This window comes from Apis cerana, linkage group LG1 (assembly GCF_029169275.1).
Source record: "Apis cerana isolate GH-2021 linkage group LG1, AcerK_1.0, whole genome shotgun sequence".
Lineage (NCBI taxonomy): Eukaryota > Metazoa > Arthropoda > Insecta > Hymenoptera > Apidae > Apis > Apis cerana.
Window position 1 is genome coordinate 20,556,842 of NC_083852.1, and position 16,841 is coordinate 20,573,682.

General features: G+C 25.3%; 3 protein-coding genes across 10 annotated transcripts; 2 read left to right on the forward strand and 1 right to left on the reverse strand.

The window, feature by feature from the left end:
- The first annotated feature begins 81 nt into the window (after positions 1-81).
- Positions 82-11,518, forward strand: LOC108003202 (PH-interacting protein). Of its 4 annotated transcripts, none has more exons than XM_017065332.3 (23): positions 82-218; positions 962-1,233; positions 1,320-1,378; positions 1,449-1,478; positions 1,688-1,747; positions 2,338-2,488; positions 2,559-2,657; positions 2,733-3,070; positions 3,198-3,352; positions 3,450-3,767; positions 3,851-4,268; positions 4,440-4,665; positions 4,753-5,077; positions 5,188-5,383; positions 5,547-5,795; positions 5,852-6,073; positions 6,153-6,531; positions 6,739-7,138; positions 7,253-7,483; positions 7,630-7,810; positions 7,966-8,119; positions 8,203-8,313; positions 8,440-11,518. In XM_017065332.3, the coding sequence occupies exons 2-23, from the start codon at positions 1,191-1,193 to the stop codon at positions 9,357-9,359; spliced, it is 5,265 nt and encodes a 1,754-aa protein (XP_016920821.1). In that variant the 5' UTR covers positions 82-218; positions 962-1,190; the 3' UTR covers positions 9,360-11,518. The 4 variants fall into 4 exon arrangements, with proteins under 4 accessions (XP_016920821.1, XP_061926817.1, XP_061926818.1 ...); XM_062070833.1 differs by having other exon boundaries at positions 95-218; positions 288-1,233; XM_062070834.1 differs by having other exon boundaries at positions 109-218; positions 904-1,233.
- A 391-nt stretch (positions 11,519-11,909) lies between these two features.
- LOC108003218 (large ribosomal subunit protein uL13) lies at positions 11,910-14,317 on the forward strand. Of its 2 annotated transcripts, XM_017065352.3 has the most exons (6): positions 11,910-12,065; positions 12,478-12,608; positions 12,735-12,844; positions 13,034-13,179; positions 13,664-13,786; positions 13,864-13,988. In XM_017065352.3, exons 1-6 carry the CDS (start codon positions 12,045-12,047, stop codon positions 13,945-13,947), a joined length of 615 nt encoding a protein of 204 aa, XP_016920841.1. In that variant the 5' UTR covers positions 11,910-12,044; the 3' UTR covers positions 13,948-13,988. The 2 variants fall into 2 exon arrangements, with proteins under 2 accessions (XP_016920841.1, XP_061926860.1); XM_062070876.1 differs by having other exon boundaries at positions 13,664-14,317.
- Positions 14,318-14,925: 608 nt separating this feature from the next.
- On the reverse strand, positions 14,926-16,741 carry LOC108003217 (DNA-directed RNA polymerase II subunit GRINL1A). 4 transcript variants are annotated; one of them, XM_017065350.3, is made up of 5 exons: positions 16,602-16,741; positions 16,084-16,257; positions 15,762-16,017; positions 15,304-15,666; positions 14,926-15,209 (listed from the first exon to the last, which is right to left on the reverse strand). In XM_017065350.3, the coding sequence occupies exons 2-5, from the start codon at positions 16,233-16,235 to the stop codon at positions 15,000-15,002; spliced, it is 981 nt and encodes a 326-aa protein (XP_016920839.2). In that variant the 5' UTR covers positions 16,236-16,257; positions 16,602-16,741; the 3' UTR covers positions 14,926-14,999. The 4 variants fall into 4 exon arrangements, with proteins under 4 accessions (XP_016920839.2, XP_061926854.1, XP_061926853.1 ...); XM_062070870.1 differs by having other exon boundaries at positions 16,084-16,293; positions 16,602-16,738; XM_062070869.1 differs by having other exon boundaries at positions 16,457-16,655.
- Between the last annotated feature and the right edge of the window lie 100 nt (positions 16,742-16,841).

The window sequence follows — 16,841 nt, forward strand, 5'->3', positions numbered from 1 at the left end:
CAATAATTTATATTCATTGATAATTTTTCAAAAATTATGAAAACTTTCAGAAAATTACGTGGTATCGCATATATATATATTATATATACAAGTACTTATATATACACATATCGTTACACATCGATATTTCGAGTTTATTCGAGTTACGTAGCGTCCATCTTGAAGTTTTAGCTTTTGTGAAAAAATGCATATTATGTTTTTATTCTTCTTAAATATATGTAAGTATTTAAATACATATAATAATACTAAATAATGTTATATTTATTAATTCTAATGTTTATTTATAGTAAACACAAGCAGAATTTAATTTTATAATAGATGAAAATTTTTATTATATTACAAAATAAATGCAAACATTACCATATTATTAAAACATATATGATTAAAATTAAAAAATTAGTTTAATATGTTTATATTCTATGATAACATATAAAATTTAAATAGAAAAAAATAGAAAATTATATATATAAGAATATTAATATTTTTTTTATTAATAATATTTTCATGAAATCATTGTTTATTATTTTATTTGAATCACTGTAAAATTGTAAGTGTTTCATTATAAGTAAATTTCTATTCTTTCTATTCTTTTACAAAAATTATAATTATAATAAATAATTAATATTTATTAATATATGACAATAATAATTATGATGAACTTTATTTTATATAACCTGCTTTATGTTATATTTAAATCAAGATTATTTGCTTTTTTCATATTTCTTATAATCATGTTTCTATCACTGCATTTTTAATTTCAAATAAACCGCGTTACATAGTACAGATTCATATATACATTTTATCGTAATGCTTTAAACCAAAAACATATTAAAACAAATTAAAACATATAATAGTAATGTTAAAATGAGTTATCTAATTTTATTTTTTATTGAAATGTAAAAGAAAAAAAGACAGTCCTTCCTTCTCTTCAAGAAGTTCAAATTAAAATAAAATTATACAGGGTTTTGGGATACAAGTTACGTCCCTGTATAATACGGTACGTTGTGTCGACAATCGGGAAGGGGGGGGGACTACTTTCCGTTGAGGAGGTGAGCGTGCGTGTGCGTCTCGCGGTCGAGACATCGCGAGAGAGAAAATGAAATCTGAAATGGTTACTGCCGCGCTATGACCCTAAAAAGCAAATGTTTCTCTTTGTCTGTGAGTGAATAATAAACGATTGATCAGGCGAAATGGAGGGCAGCGTGGCGAAGAACGAGACTGTAATAGCACCAGGTAAAGAATGGGAGCGATAAGCGCCCTTACCATCCGCAACGAAGCGAGGCGTGCGGTTCGTTCCTAAGCAGCGTTCTTTCTTACAGAGCTGTACTTCCTAATTGCCAAATTCTTAGCGGCGGGACCTTGTCGTGAGGCCGCAGATGTAAGTATTTTCGAAGTAAAAGTTATAAAATTTTATTGTAATATATCATAATGAAAAATGTACGTTCTAGGTGTTGAAGCGTGAATTGGAGCGAGCTAAGGTAAGACGATTGGTGTGAGTTGACGTTTTGCCGGGGTGACACTATACATACCCATCGGCTCCACATGGTTTGCACGTGGTTTCTGCTTGTCAAAACATTAGAATTTCAAGGTCGGCGACCTTGATGTTCGACAAATTGGCACAATCTTATCTCGAGTATGATCGATCGATCAATCGACTTATTTTCATGATTTTTTAATTTTTTCATAGGTTTTGCCGCAAAGATTAGATTGGGAAGGGCATGTACATAATCAAACCTTTGAGGAATTGGTAAGTAAAATTAATATTTTGACGGAAATTTTATTTCGTGTATAAAAATTCATCATATATGACGGAATAAATAGGATATTTTTTGGAATAACATTATAGTAAACTTTGTTTCGTTGCATTGTAAGCTAGTCATCAAATACCAATGTATGAAGTACCCCTAATAGGGTGCTACCCCTTTTCTGTCCCACTCCTCAACCCTTCTCCTTCTTCTCCTCTCTAATTCTATGTTGTCGTTGCACAAGTTTCCCCCACCATATTACTTTCAACCAATAAGCATTAACTTCCGGCCATCTTGTGCGCACTGATCAATGAATATATCTCATGTTCAGACCTTATTTATAGAAACTAGTATCGTGCGTGACGAGTGGATTATTCACATTGGTGGCGTTTGCTTATTTGTCTTCTGATTGGTTACAAATAGGGACTACTTTAGATTATTTCAATTTCAATTCTTAGCGCGAATCAGTAATGTAGTAAAACATAATTTTCATTTTTTTCTCTAATATTTCTAATAAATATTTAAAAATATATGATATTGTTATCTATAATATAAAATAAAATATAAAACAAAATAAAAAATTATGTCTTAGGAAAAGAAATATTCTCATATTGGATCAAATCATTTACTACAAATATGTGCCAGAATTGGACCAGTATTGGAAAAAGAAGTACCTCCATGTATATCGGGAGCAATATCTCTTTTAGGAGCTGGCAGACAGTCTTTGTTGCGTACACACGAAGGTAAAAAATTATAAATATATATAACAAAAAGAAATTAAATATGTTTAAATAATTATTAAAATTATTATAGATGTCCAACGTCAAATGCATACTGTTACTTCATATTCTGGCAGACTAGGTGGAAAACCATTTTTGGATTCACCTTATAGTTTATTAGTGCCTAATATAGGTAAATCAAATATTTATTTTTATAAAAATTACTATATAAATATTATTATTCATTCAAATATTATTTTTTATATAGTACATGTACTTCAAGGAAGAGAAAATTCAGGTCCTCTAAGTCGAAGAGAGGCAATACCAACAAAGTTTTATAATAAAATGCAGTTATATAGGCACACATTAGGGCATTTATCTGCAGTATATTGTGTTCTTTTTGATCGTACTGGAAAATATATCATAACTGGTGCAGATGATTTGCTTGTTAAAGTGTGGAGTTCTATTGATGGACGATTATTAGCAACTTTTCGAGGAGCATCTGCTGAAATTATGGATATTGCAGTAAATTTTGATAATTCTTTACTTGCTGCTGGTAGTTTAGATCGAATATTAAGAGTTTGGTGTTTTCAAACAATGTCTCCTGTAAGTTGATATATTATATCTTATATTATATATAAATAATATCTTATATTTATATTTATATTGGAATATTAATTTTTATATATAAAAGTATTATTTTATTAAATTTATTTTTTTAATTTTTTATTAGGTTGCAGTTCTTTCTGGACATTCTGGTATGATTACATCTGTAAATTTTTGTCCTATATCTTGCAATGGTGTTTATTATTTAGTTTCTACAAGTACAGATGGTTCTGTTGCTTTTTGGTCTCATACAAAAAAAGGCAATGAAAGAGCAATTTTTCAGTAGGTTCCAATAAAATTTCATATTTTTTAAAAAATATTTTAAATATTATATATAGATATATATATAGATATATACATGAATATACATTTATTGTAGACCAAAACCAATTCAGTATCATGAAAAAATGCGCCCAGGTCAAGCACAAATGATATGTGCTTCATTTAGTCCTGGTGGTGCATTTATGGCAGCTGGTTCAGCAGACCATCATGTTAGAGTATATTCAATGTTAGGAGATGAAGGTCCATGTAGAGTTTTAGAAGTTGAAGCACATTCTGATACAGTTGATAGCATTCAATGGGCGCATAATGGTTTAAAGTTTATTTCTGGTTCTAAAGATGGTACTGCAAATGTATGGCATTTTGAACAACAACAATGGATGTATAAACGTTTATTAATGACTACAAAACTTCCTGGGTAATTAAAATATTATACTTCTGAGAAAAATTATTAAATATTTATTTATAATTTTAATAAATATTCTTTTTATAATTTTCCAGAGAATCAGAAACAGAGGATGATTCTAACAAAAAAGCTAAAGTGACTATGGTTAGTTGGGATGTAAGTGATGAATGGGTTATCACAGCTGTAAATGATAGTTGTCTCAAAGTATGGAATGCAAAATCAGGTGAATTAGTGAAAATTCTACGTGGACATAAAGATGAAGTCTTTGTGTTAGAATCTCATCCAATAGATCCTCGTGTTATATTAAGTGCTGGACATGATGGACAACTTATAATTTGGGATGTTCTGAATACAGAACCAATAGCGTGTTTTCAAAATTTTATTGAAGGACAAGGTAATGGTGCTGTTTTTGATGCAAAATGGTCTCCAGATGGAACAATGTTAGCAGCAACTGATTCTCATGGACATCTTTTAATATATGGATTTGGATCAGGTGTTGAAAAACTTAAAATAGTAAGTATATATATATTTTTTATGATATTTAGTAATATTATTATTATTATTTTTTTTTTCTTTTCTTAATATATATTATTATTGTAATATATTTTTTTTTCTTTTCTTTTTTTTTTTTAATTCTATATATTATATCTATAAAAGTATTATTAATTCTATATTTTTATATAGGTACCCAAAGAATTATTTTTCCATACGGATTATAGACCTTTAATACGAGATGCAAATAATTATGTTTTGGATGAACAAACACAAACTGCACCTCACTTAATGCCTCCACCATTTTTAGTGGATGTTGATGGAAATCCTTATCCACCAGCATTACAAAGATTGGTTCCTGGAAGAGAAAATTGTAGAGGGGAACAATTAGTACCAAATATTGCAGTAGGTGCTGGAGGTATATAAATCAATTTTTTTTTGTTTATTTTATTTATTATAAAAAAAAAAGAATTAGAATTAAAAAAAAATATAACTATAAATATAGGAATGCAAGAAGTTATAGAAGGACTCCCAGCTCAGGAACCACGATCTAATATTGATCAATTAATTGAAGCACTTGCACAAAGGCAAAATATTAATGCTGATGCAGAAAGTGCAGCTGATGAGAGAGAAGAAAATGCAGCTGAGCAACCAGTTCGTCAAATGGCTAGTCCTCGAGGAAGTAGATCTGGATTAAGAAGAGCTGGAGATGTAGAAGGTGTACGACAAAGTAGCGGTAATTGGCAAAGAGATAATACTACACCTTGGAACAAACCTATTCTTGCTCGACCCATGAATCCAGCTGTTAGAGAAACACAAATTAAAGTTTTGTACGTTTCATAAATATATTATGAATTTTTTTATTAAATTATTCCATTTTTTACTAATATACATATAAATTGTTTTAATTTATAAATAAATAAAGATATAACATTTATAGACATGCGACAGCAGAAATGGAACTTGAAAATTTAAAACGCGAAATGCGAAAAAGACCACAACCAGTATCAAATACTGCCAATACTGAAGATAATATAGGTAGTAGAATAGCAAATCGAAAACGTAACAGAACTACTAGACATGGTTATAGAACTAGAGCTACACGTGGTGAAGAACAAGAAGATGATGATTTCGAGGTACTTTATATAGTTATAGTATAATTGAATTTTTAAGTATTTTATTATAATTATATATTTATTATAATAATTAATTATATATTTAATTAAAATTAAGAAAACTGTATTTATTTTATCATATATGTTCAATAATTCAATATGTTAACAATTTACTTATTTATAGAATCCTGATAATGTGGGAACAACAGGAAGTTCAGCCAGTAGTAATAGTAATGATTCTACTGCTCATGAAGAAGATTTATGTTCTGATAGTTCTACATCAGAGTCTAGCACAGAATATTCAGATTGGATTGCTGATCATGGTTTAAATCTAGAACCACCAAAGCGAAGTAAACGTAAACCTGTAAAAAAGCGATCTCTCACTCCTCCAAGTGACATGGATAGAAGACGTAATAGACGTCCTAGAAAAAAGGTAATTAAATGTTTTCTATAATAAATTTCTCTTCTGAAATTTCTTTTTATTTAAAGGACATTCCATTGTCTACTGGCATCGATGATATCCCAGACGTTTTTAGACCTTCAGAATGGCTTACCGAGATAATACCAAGGAAAGCTCCTTATTATCCCCAAATGGGTGATGAAATAGTATACTTTCGACAAGGTCATCAATTTTACTTAGATGCTGTTAGAAATAAAAAAGTATATGAACTTGGTCCACGATGTGAACCATGGAATAAAGTTAATATAAGAGTAAGATTTTTTTTTTCAATTTTGTATTTGAATATATTATAATTTTAATATTAATTATTTCAAGAAATATATTTTTCAGGCCCAAGAATTCGTAAAAGTAGTAGGTATTAAATATGAAATACGTCCACCTCGATTGTGTTGTTTGAAATTAGCACTAATGGATGAAGATGGAAGATTAACAGGAGAAAATTTTACTATTAAATATCATGATATGGCTGATGTATTAGATTTTTTAGTTTTACGTCAAACATTCGATACAGCCTTAGCGCGTAGTTGGTCTGAAGGAGACCGATTCCGTTGTATGATTGATGATGGATGGTGGATGGGTCAAATTCAATCAATGGAACCTTTAGATGAAGATTTTCCTGAATCTTTTTTTATGTGTTTTCGTGTCAGATGGGATAACGGTGAATATGAAAGAATGAGTCCTTGGGATCTTGAGCCAATTGATGAAAATAGTATGTTTAAAAATTTTATTATTAGTCTGATTATATTATTCAATTAATTAAACTTTTATATATTATATCTATCCAAAAATGTTTCGAGAAATATTAAGAAAAATTAAAAAATTTCGAAAAAACAGGAACTTTTTATTTATTTATTATAATTTTTTTTATTTTTAGACAATAATTGATATATAATTTACTTATATTAATTTAATATAGGACTTCCAGCAGAACTTGGAGGTGCAGTTCCTGTACTTCCAGAAGAGATACGAACAATATTGTATCAACCTCATGCAGAAGAATGGCCTATGGGAGATCGAGAAGCAACATGTCGCAGAATTATACGTGGACTAGATCAAGTGATGAGTCTTGCAATTGCAGAACCATTTATGGCGCCTGTTGATCTTAATGCATATCCTGCATATGCATTTGTTGTAGAATATCCTATTGATTTAACAACCATAAAAGCTCGTTTTGAAAATAATTTTTATCGAAGGATAACATCTGCGCAGTTTGATGTTAGATACTTAGCAACAAATGCAGAACAATTTAATGAACCACATAGTCAAATAGTAAAGCATGCAAGAATAGTTACTGATTTATGTCTACGTATTATAAAGTAAGATCTAGTTTATCCACTCACTAATTTTATGTTAGTTATATTGTTTTTTATTTTACTTTATTTTTATCAAGATATAATTAGTAAAAATATATTTATTTACAATTTATATAGAGAAACTACAGAAATAGATGTACCAGCTCTCTATCATCAATTAGTTGATACATACCATTCTTCTGAATCAGAAGTTGATGTAGAAGATACAAAGAATAGACCTTCAACTAGTACTCAGAGAGCAACTTCAAGTAGAAATCTACGTTCACCAGAAGTATCAAATGATTGGAAAGTAGCTTGTCGTCAATTATTAGAAACATTATGGCAATGTGAAGATTCTATACCTTTCAGGTAATTATTTTTTACAAATTTCATTTTATTTCATGTTATTTTAATATAATATAAATTAACATTACATAGCATTTGCAAATAATAATTTTATTATATATGATAAAATTGCATATTTTTCACAATAATTTTTATTCAACATTTTATAGAGAACCAGTTGATAGATTAGAACATCCAGATTATCATCAAATTATAGATACACCAATGGATTTACGTACAGTAAAAGAAGATTTATTAGGAGGAAATTATGAAACTCCTTTAGAATTTGCCAAAGATATGCGATTAATATTTACAAATAGTAGGAATTATAACACTAATAAGCGATCAAGGGTATGTCATATTTGTTACTATTTATTTTATGAATAGTATTAGCTCTATATAATACATATATATGTATAAAGAAAATAGATAGAATAATACTTTTGATAATATGATAAATATTTAAAATATTATAGAAAATTATAGTACAATTTTTGTTATTATAGATATATTCAATGACAATAAGATTATCAGCTATGTTTGAAGAACATATGCGAAAAATTATTTCAAATTGGAAATCTGCAAGAAGACGTAATAATAATACGAAAAATACAAAAGGAAAGGGTAGAAGAGGTAAAGTTCGACTAACAAATGGAACTGGTATGTTTTCATTATATCAATTTATAAGTTTTTTACTATAAACTATACATTCGAATTTTATAAAGAATTACCATTATCTATAGCACCTTCAAAATCAAAATCTGCTTGTTCTGATGCAGATGAAATAGATAGTGAAGATGAAAATATTAATTTAAATGATGTAGAAAAAAACAATTCCAATGTATTTGCACCAGGTATGTATATTTTATTTTTAAATGATTTTAATTATGTAAGTATATTTTTATACTTTTATTTTTAATATATTATAAATTTTTAAAAATAGAAAATAAAAATCGATAAATATTTCTTTTATTTCATAGGACCATCACGTATGACGAATGGACACACGAAACGTTCTTCTAATACGACGCGACCTACGCTAAAACTTAGAATTTCTAGATCTACAGTACCAAAAAAAACAAAAGAAAGTGAAAGTGAAGCCAGTGATTCAGAAGCTTCTTCAGAAAGTGAAAGTAGTGGTAGTGTACCTATAAGAAGGACACGAGCAAGAAAAACAGTACCTAGTGTAAGTGCTGATAGTGATTCTGGAGAAGTATATACACCCAGTGGACGTGGAAAACAAACTCGAAAAAATCGTGCAAAGAATAGCAAAAATAATAAACAAGTAAAATCAAAGTCAAAGTTAAATTTTTATGAAAATTCAAAAAATGATGATGAAGCATTTACAACAAATGAATTATCAGATGAAGAGAGCGAAGAGGAAGTTATTAATAGAAGTAGAACAAGATCACGAAAGTTAGCATCTACATCTGAACATGAGGATACTTTTAAAAATACAATAAAAAGTGGAAAAAATAATATTGAAAGTCAAACTGAGGAAGAAGAAGAAGAGGAAGAAGAAGAAGAGGAAGAAGAAGAGGAAGAAGAAGAACAATCTCAACATGAAATTAATAATCAAGATTCAGATAGTGAAGAATCAGACAAAGCTTTTGTATCATCAAGATCTCAAAGAAGAATTCGTGGAACCAGAGAAATACAAAATCAAGAACAAACACAAAATCCAAGAAGGACTGGAAAACGACCTCGTTATAATGAAGAAAGTGATGAGAGCAATACAGTGCCAGTTAGAAATCGACGTAAAATTAAACGTCGATATTATGCAGAAGAAAGTGACGAAAGTCCTGAACCTGAAAATGTACCACGTATTAGTATAAGTAGTAGAGGACGAGTACGCAAAATGACGGAACGAGCACGGGCTTTTCTTTTAGATTCACCCTAACAGCATCTTTCATACTAAAAATAAAAATGTAAATTATTATCTTTCAAGTAAATCTTACAAAAGTTTAAAAATAATGTAAAAATTTAAAATGTTATTTGATAATGTTTATTCTGAAACATTCGACTGTATTCATATTGTAGCATTACACGAAATTTGTGTATGCCAGGATATATTGCCTGAGGATCTAGGATAAGATTATAGATAGACTGTACGTATAAACACTTGAGATTGTCATAGCAATTCATTATAAACACTGCTACAAAGTACTTCCATTATTATGAAGCACATTGATAATATTATTTTTTTATGTTTAAATACATAATCAATTAACATTAATTAATTAACATTAATAAGATAAATTTAGTAGCAAGCGGAAACAGTGTAATCATTCTATAATATTGTTTTGTTTTATTAATACACTTTTTATATATTTTTCCAAATTTTATGATATTATTGGTTATTTGCATATAAAATATTTATTGTAGTTTCAATTTATACATAATTCATGATATTTAAAATCAAATAATGACTAAATCATTATATAATTATTTTTGCAAAGTATTTTGAATTGTTACTGATATTGATACTGTTTAAAACTATTAATAGAATATTCTTTACAAATCCTGAATTTCTATATAATAATAACAGTAAAAAATGAAATAATGTATGATAGTGTTTATATTACATTGTTGAAAATATGTTATTGTACCTGGAATGACGTAAAGAAGATGCCCATCTTATTCAGGGAACATAACTTTAAGCTTAGCTTAATAACTTCAACTTTTGCTTTTTTGAAAAAAGTCAATTGACAAATGAGAAGTTACTTTCATGCTAAGATCTTAAACAATTTAAAAAAAAAAGCATTATCTAATTATATGCAGTTAATAAAAATAATCTGTATCAGTGTTTATGTTTATATTTGATAAAATTTCATAAATGAAATTATAATGTAAATCTTTTTAATAACACTGACACATGCTTAATGAATTTAGTATATTTACATATTTGTACATTTTTCTAATAAAATAATCTTTCATATGTCTTAATAAAAATAAAATTAATTTCAGATTCATTAAATTGCATATATATGAAATACTAGCTTTTTATTGCGTGCACACTTTTAATATTCATAGATTATGTCAAGTGTTTGTACATTGAAAAGAAATTGTACTTACTATCCATATTTTGTAAATTACATTAAATGAGGCAGTGCCTTTACATGTGCGATTATTTATTTTAAATACATAGATTGAAAGCAATAAAAATATTTTGTTTTTTAAAAGAATAATCATGCAGAAATTGAATACCTTCCAATTAAATTATTAATTTAATAATTTAATAATGGCACTGTTTTCGCTTTTTACAACTATACTTAAAATATATTATTTGTAAATACGAAATACACATACACGCCCGCGCGCACATACACACACATACCCACACACACATATACATAACATGATTACAATTTTTTTTAAAGATATGTAAAACAAATGTGTGCTTTACATGATCTATAGTATGAAGTAGTAACTTTTTACATGTAATTTGTATGTCCGTTAGAAAATTAAGAACCAATGCTCGTGCGACTTTAGGAATTTTTCATACATAAAAATAGACATTTTTCAGATTTATATAGCATAAAGATTAATTTACTTATACAATAGGATACAAATTTTTCAAGACAGTTATGCAACCGGCAAACTAATATAGTATAAGAATATGTGCACAAATATTGGAAGTCTTGACTGTCTCGAGCCATTGTGATATTAGTTTAAGAATATTAAACATAAAATAATATAAATAATAATAATTAGAAAAATATAACGGATATTTTTTTAATAATGCCTTGAAGAAAAGGAGTCATATCATGTGGACTCAAGAAGTCAAATATATCTGGTTATATTAATTTAATATTAATCTTAACTTTGATCATTTAATTAATTATATTACTATTAACGTGTTTCGTATCTTAATCTTCAAAACTAATATAATTTTATGTACATAAATATTGTTACATAACAAAACTTAATTAACACGGCAGCGATATAGTTTCGATTTATGTAAAGTTTAAAACTTTAGTTGTGAAATCAGTGTACTCTGTTACATACTTAGTTTATCGAAACCCACCGTCACCAATAAAAAAATATTAAATTGTTTCATACTTGTAATTTATTTACTTAAAAACCTATAATATATATATTTTTAAAAATCAATTTCAAACATTATAAATTTGAATATAAAATTTTATTTTAACACTAGATGGCAGTTTTACATCTTTTTTTTTCTATTAATAGTTTTTTTATATTTTATAAAAAAATTAATTTTATTTACAATAAATTTAATAAGAATATTTTTTTAATGAATGAAAATTATAATTAAACATAATTTTACGAAAAATATTTTTTTAATTATTTAAAATATAAATTAATATATAAAATGTTATATAGATAAAAATTTGTCTTTATGTAAGATTATAAAATATAATATATTATATAAAATAATACAAAATAATTATAATATTATAATATTGTATTATAATGATAAATATATAATAAATGATATTTGACATTTTTATTTTTCAAAACAAATGTAATGTTGGATGCACTGAAAATATGCTTTCTTACATCTTCCGGTAAGATGCATACTCTTCAATGTTCATGGATTCTTTTCCGGTAGGGTGACAAAATGACTGGCTTCAGTAATAAGGTATGTATGTTAAGTTTTAATGTTTTAAATAATATAACGTAGATCATATTATAGAATATGTTTCTTTAATTTTACACATTATATATAAAAACATGAAAAATACTTTTTTTAACTATATAGTACTAAATTTTCTTAGAAATATGTTCATTTATTGAGTCGTTTACACGTAAATCCGCGTACACGTGTTTTCTTACTTGTTATGTTTGCTCGTAAAATAATACGAGTTTTATATTTTATTATTTTTAAATGTTAAAATATTATTTATATAATATTGAAAAAATAATTTCATTTTCTAAATTTATCAATTGATATTTGCTATTTGTTATTAATAAAATCAATGATTGAATTTTGTAAGTATTTTTTTATGACATTTAATAATAAAAGAAAAATTATAACAATTATATTTTTTCAGCCAATATTAATTGATGGCCGTGGCCATTTACTTGGTCGTTTAGCAGCAATTATTGCTAAGACGATTTTACAAGGCAATAAAGTAATTGTTGTTCGTAGTGAACAACTTAATATTTCTGGTAATTTCTTCAGGTTTGTATAATTGAATATATTTGTCAAAGTATAACTAAATATGAAAAATATTTGTATGATATATATTTTTTTTAATATTATTTATAATTATTGAAATATATTTCATTAAATATTTTTTTATTTTAGAAACAAGTTAAAATTTATGTCCTTTCTACGTAAAAGATGTAATGTCAATCCAGCTCGTGGACCATTTCATTTCCGTGCTCCCAGTAAAATACTTTGGAAAACAGTTCGTGGTATATTTCAATTATTATAATTATGAATTATTTTATTATATTTTATATTTTATTAATCAGTGATTACATATTACCTACATTATTTGATAATATAATGAAAAAAATAGTTATATGAGGTTATTTAATATAAATTATTAAGAAATCTAATATATATATTTTGTAGCATTAAACATATTGTTTAATTCATAGGAATGATTCCACATAAAACACAAAGGGGAAAGGATGCTCTCAGAAGATTGAAAGTATATGAAGGTTGTCCACCTCCATATGATCGAAGAAAACGTGTTGTAGTACCAGGTGCTATGAGAGTTATGTGTCTCAAACCAGGCAGAAAGGTATGATTAAATTATGATTTACAAAAATACTGCTGCACTAATTGGTTAGAATTTCTTATTTTAACTGATTTTTTTTTTTATCATTTTGTTATACATCCTACATTATAAATAAAATCTAAAAAGATAAAATTAATAAATTTTTTAGATTTTGTATTGTTTTACTTTATCTTCTTATTCTATTATTAAAATAAAAATCATCTTTCATCATTTTACAATAAAGGAAGTTCTTATTGATTGATTAAATTCTATCCTAATTTTAATTTACTACCAATTAGTGTATACAGCATGTATTTTCTGTATTTATTATTTTATTATATATAATTATTTAATTTTTTTTCACAATGATGGTATGGTAATTTGCGTCTGAATATAATTATTTTATATTTTGTGATGTCATATTTAACTGAGTAAATAATAAGAAAATATCTATAAATATTATTATTATACTAAAAAATTAAATGATATTAACATAACAATTTTTTAGTACTGTCATGTAGGCAGATTATCTCATGAAGTTGGATGGAAATATAAGGCTGTGGTACGTACATTGGAGAATAAGAGACGTGTTAGATCAATTCTTGAAGTTCAAAAGAGAGATAAACTCAAGGTAAAAAAATATTATAAAAAATATTATAAACATAAATATCAAAAGAACTATTTCTCATTTTTTCTTTTTTATTTTAGAAACTTACTAAACAAGCTGGACAAACAGTTGCAAAGGCTACTGCACCATATACAGCAATTATTAATAATTTTGGATACAATTAATATAAAAATTATAAAAATAATAAAGTTCCATAAACATTTTATTTTGAATTATTATTATATTTCAAATTATCATAATTATATATATTTAATCCTTTAATAATATAATAAAATTAGAAGAAATTGAAAGCAGGCAACTTAGAAAGTATTTTTTTAATATGAAGATTTTTAAAATATTTGCACGCTTTTTTTAGAAATCATGATCTTAAATTTGTACAATGTTTATAATATATTAATAAGATATATGTAACATGTATTAAGAATTTACATATTGATCTTAATATATGTATACATTATGTATACATATAATATATGTATATGATATATGTATACTAATTTTATATTGAAATATATATTTGTGAGATCATCGTCAGTTTAGAGATTGTAAAGCTAGAAATGTAATATCTATATTTTTTACATTAAAGATTTTTTATACTTTTGAAAGAGAAATGAAAGTGTGTTGATCTCTATGATCACACATATGCCAAAAGTAAGTATAAACAAGAAAATAATGAAAAAGAAATAAAGATAATCTAAAAAGAAAATTCAGAAATCAATGCTATCTCTTGAATATTTTTAGAATATCTTTTACATTTAAAAAATAAATGTTTGATTATCAATTCTTATCATTTTCTATCCTTTTTCTACTATGTTGTCCTTTCTTTATATGTGTTATTTATAGTATTTTAGAGAGCGCAGATTTTATTATTTTTATTCTATTTCTATCTTTTTCCCATTATTTTCTCTTTTTGTCCATATTTATTTTATAAAATTTATGCATGATAATAAATTACTTTTGATAAAACAATAAATGTTTTGATTGTAGATCTATTTTATTTCAATAATTGTTTAATTTGAATTTTTTTCACGAGAATTTTAAAAAAAAAAATTTTTAAATATAAACAAATAAAGTTTGAATATTTAATAAATTAATATACATATTTTTATATCTATAAAAATATATATATATTAATATTAAGATTTTCTTAAAATTAACAATTTATTTATAAATATATTTATAAAATATTTATATATAATTATACATACAATATAAATTAACTTTCTATACTATCTACTGTAAAAACAACAGTTCCTCTTTTATCATTATCTTCTTCATCATGTACTTCATTTTCTTCTTCATCTTCTGAAGAAAAAGAATCAGATTCTTTCTCATCTCTTAGATAAGTATGTATATTTTCAGGTGAAGTATTGTGCAAACCAAGTTGTTCAACTAATCTTTCTGCTGCATGTTTAGCTTGAATTTCCTAAAAATAATATTGTAGTTTTATATTATATAATATAATAATTTTTTCTATCATTGATTTTATACAAATAATAAGATATAAAGAAGTTAATTACTTGTAATCTTTCTGTTTGTTCTTTTTGTAGCTTTAAAGATTCATTTAAATTTATAATTTTTGCTGCATCATGAATTATAAGTGGAGGTGTTGCTGCTGTAACTTCCCAATATTTATTCTGTTTTCTTTGCTTTTCTCTTTTTGGATCATGTACATTAGATTTAGTTGTTTTATATGGTTTAAATAATTCTTTTTTTTTATTTTCATTTTCTATTTTTTTTTCTATTTTATTGACAATATATGTAATGTGTTCAGTAGCTTCTATTTTAAAAGATTCTATTTCTGCTAAATCTTCTGGTTTAATTAAGCTTTCATTTGATGATATATGTATAATTTTTTTTTTATGAACCCCACATCCTGTAGGCTAATAATAATAAACAATAAGAATTAAAATAAACAATATAATATAATTTTTAAAATATAAAATATAATATAATTTTTTAGAAATATAAAATTAACCTGTGCTAATATTTTTAAGGGATCTTCTTCATCATCACTATCAAGTTCAATAATTTTAGTAGTATCTTTGATTTCTTCATATTTGCCTGTCCATTCTAATTCATTCATAGCAACTTTACCTTCAGATGCCAAATTTAATCTTGATAAAAGATTAGCTGCCTTTTCAACTTCATTTCTATGTTCTATTTCTTTTAATATTTGATAACGAAAAGATTTTATTTTTTCTCCTTTATCTGGAAGCTTTAATATAAGTGTTCTAGAAAAAAAAAATAATTTCAAAAAGTAGTCTAATAATATAAGCTATAACTTAAATTTTACCTACTTATTATCAAGAATTTTATTTTGCCTTTCTAATAATTCTTCCAATTCAAATTTCTGTTTCTTTCCTAAATCTTCAATATATCCTTGATTTTCTTTTTTAAAAGGAGATAGTAAATTACCTGGTATTTTATTAATTATTTTTTTCTGATACATTTTTCTTTTTATATGTAATTTTCTAAAATTATAAAAGATGAAATATTTTAGAAAAAATCTGTAATATAATATATGTATAAATGTAAAATTAAAATATATATTAATCAATTTTTAAATACATTTAAATTAAGATTATATTAAGATTATATTAAAATAAAAAGACTAATAAATCAGTAATTATAATCAAAAACATAAAATAATAATATAAACAATTTATTAACCTTTATAGAAATATTTCTATAATTATGAAAATATAATTCTATATATAAGAGTTATTGTTTTTTATTGTGTATTTTAATATATATTATAATTTTATATCGAAAGTTATAAATTAATTATTATTATATTCTTTATTTACAAACTTACATTTAGAAATTAAATAATTTTTATTGCACAGAAGATTGCAATAAACAATATATTGAATACGAGATATCGAAGTCTATAAGACTATCGATATTACATGACATGTTAAACGAAGATTTCAATTCCAACCTCAATGGAATTTGTTTAAAGGATTGAAATAAAATGTTAGATTTATTATATTATGTTGAATTTCTATCTATTTGTGACGGATAAAACTATTATTTTTAATTCAATAAAGAAAAA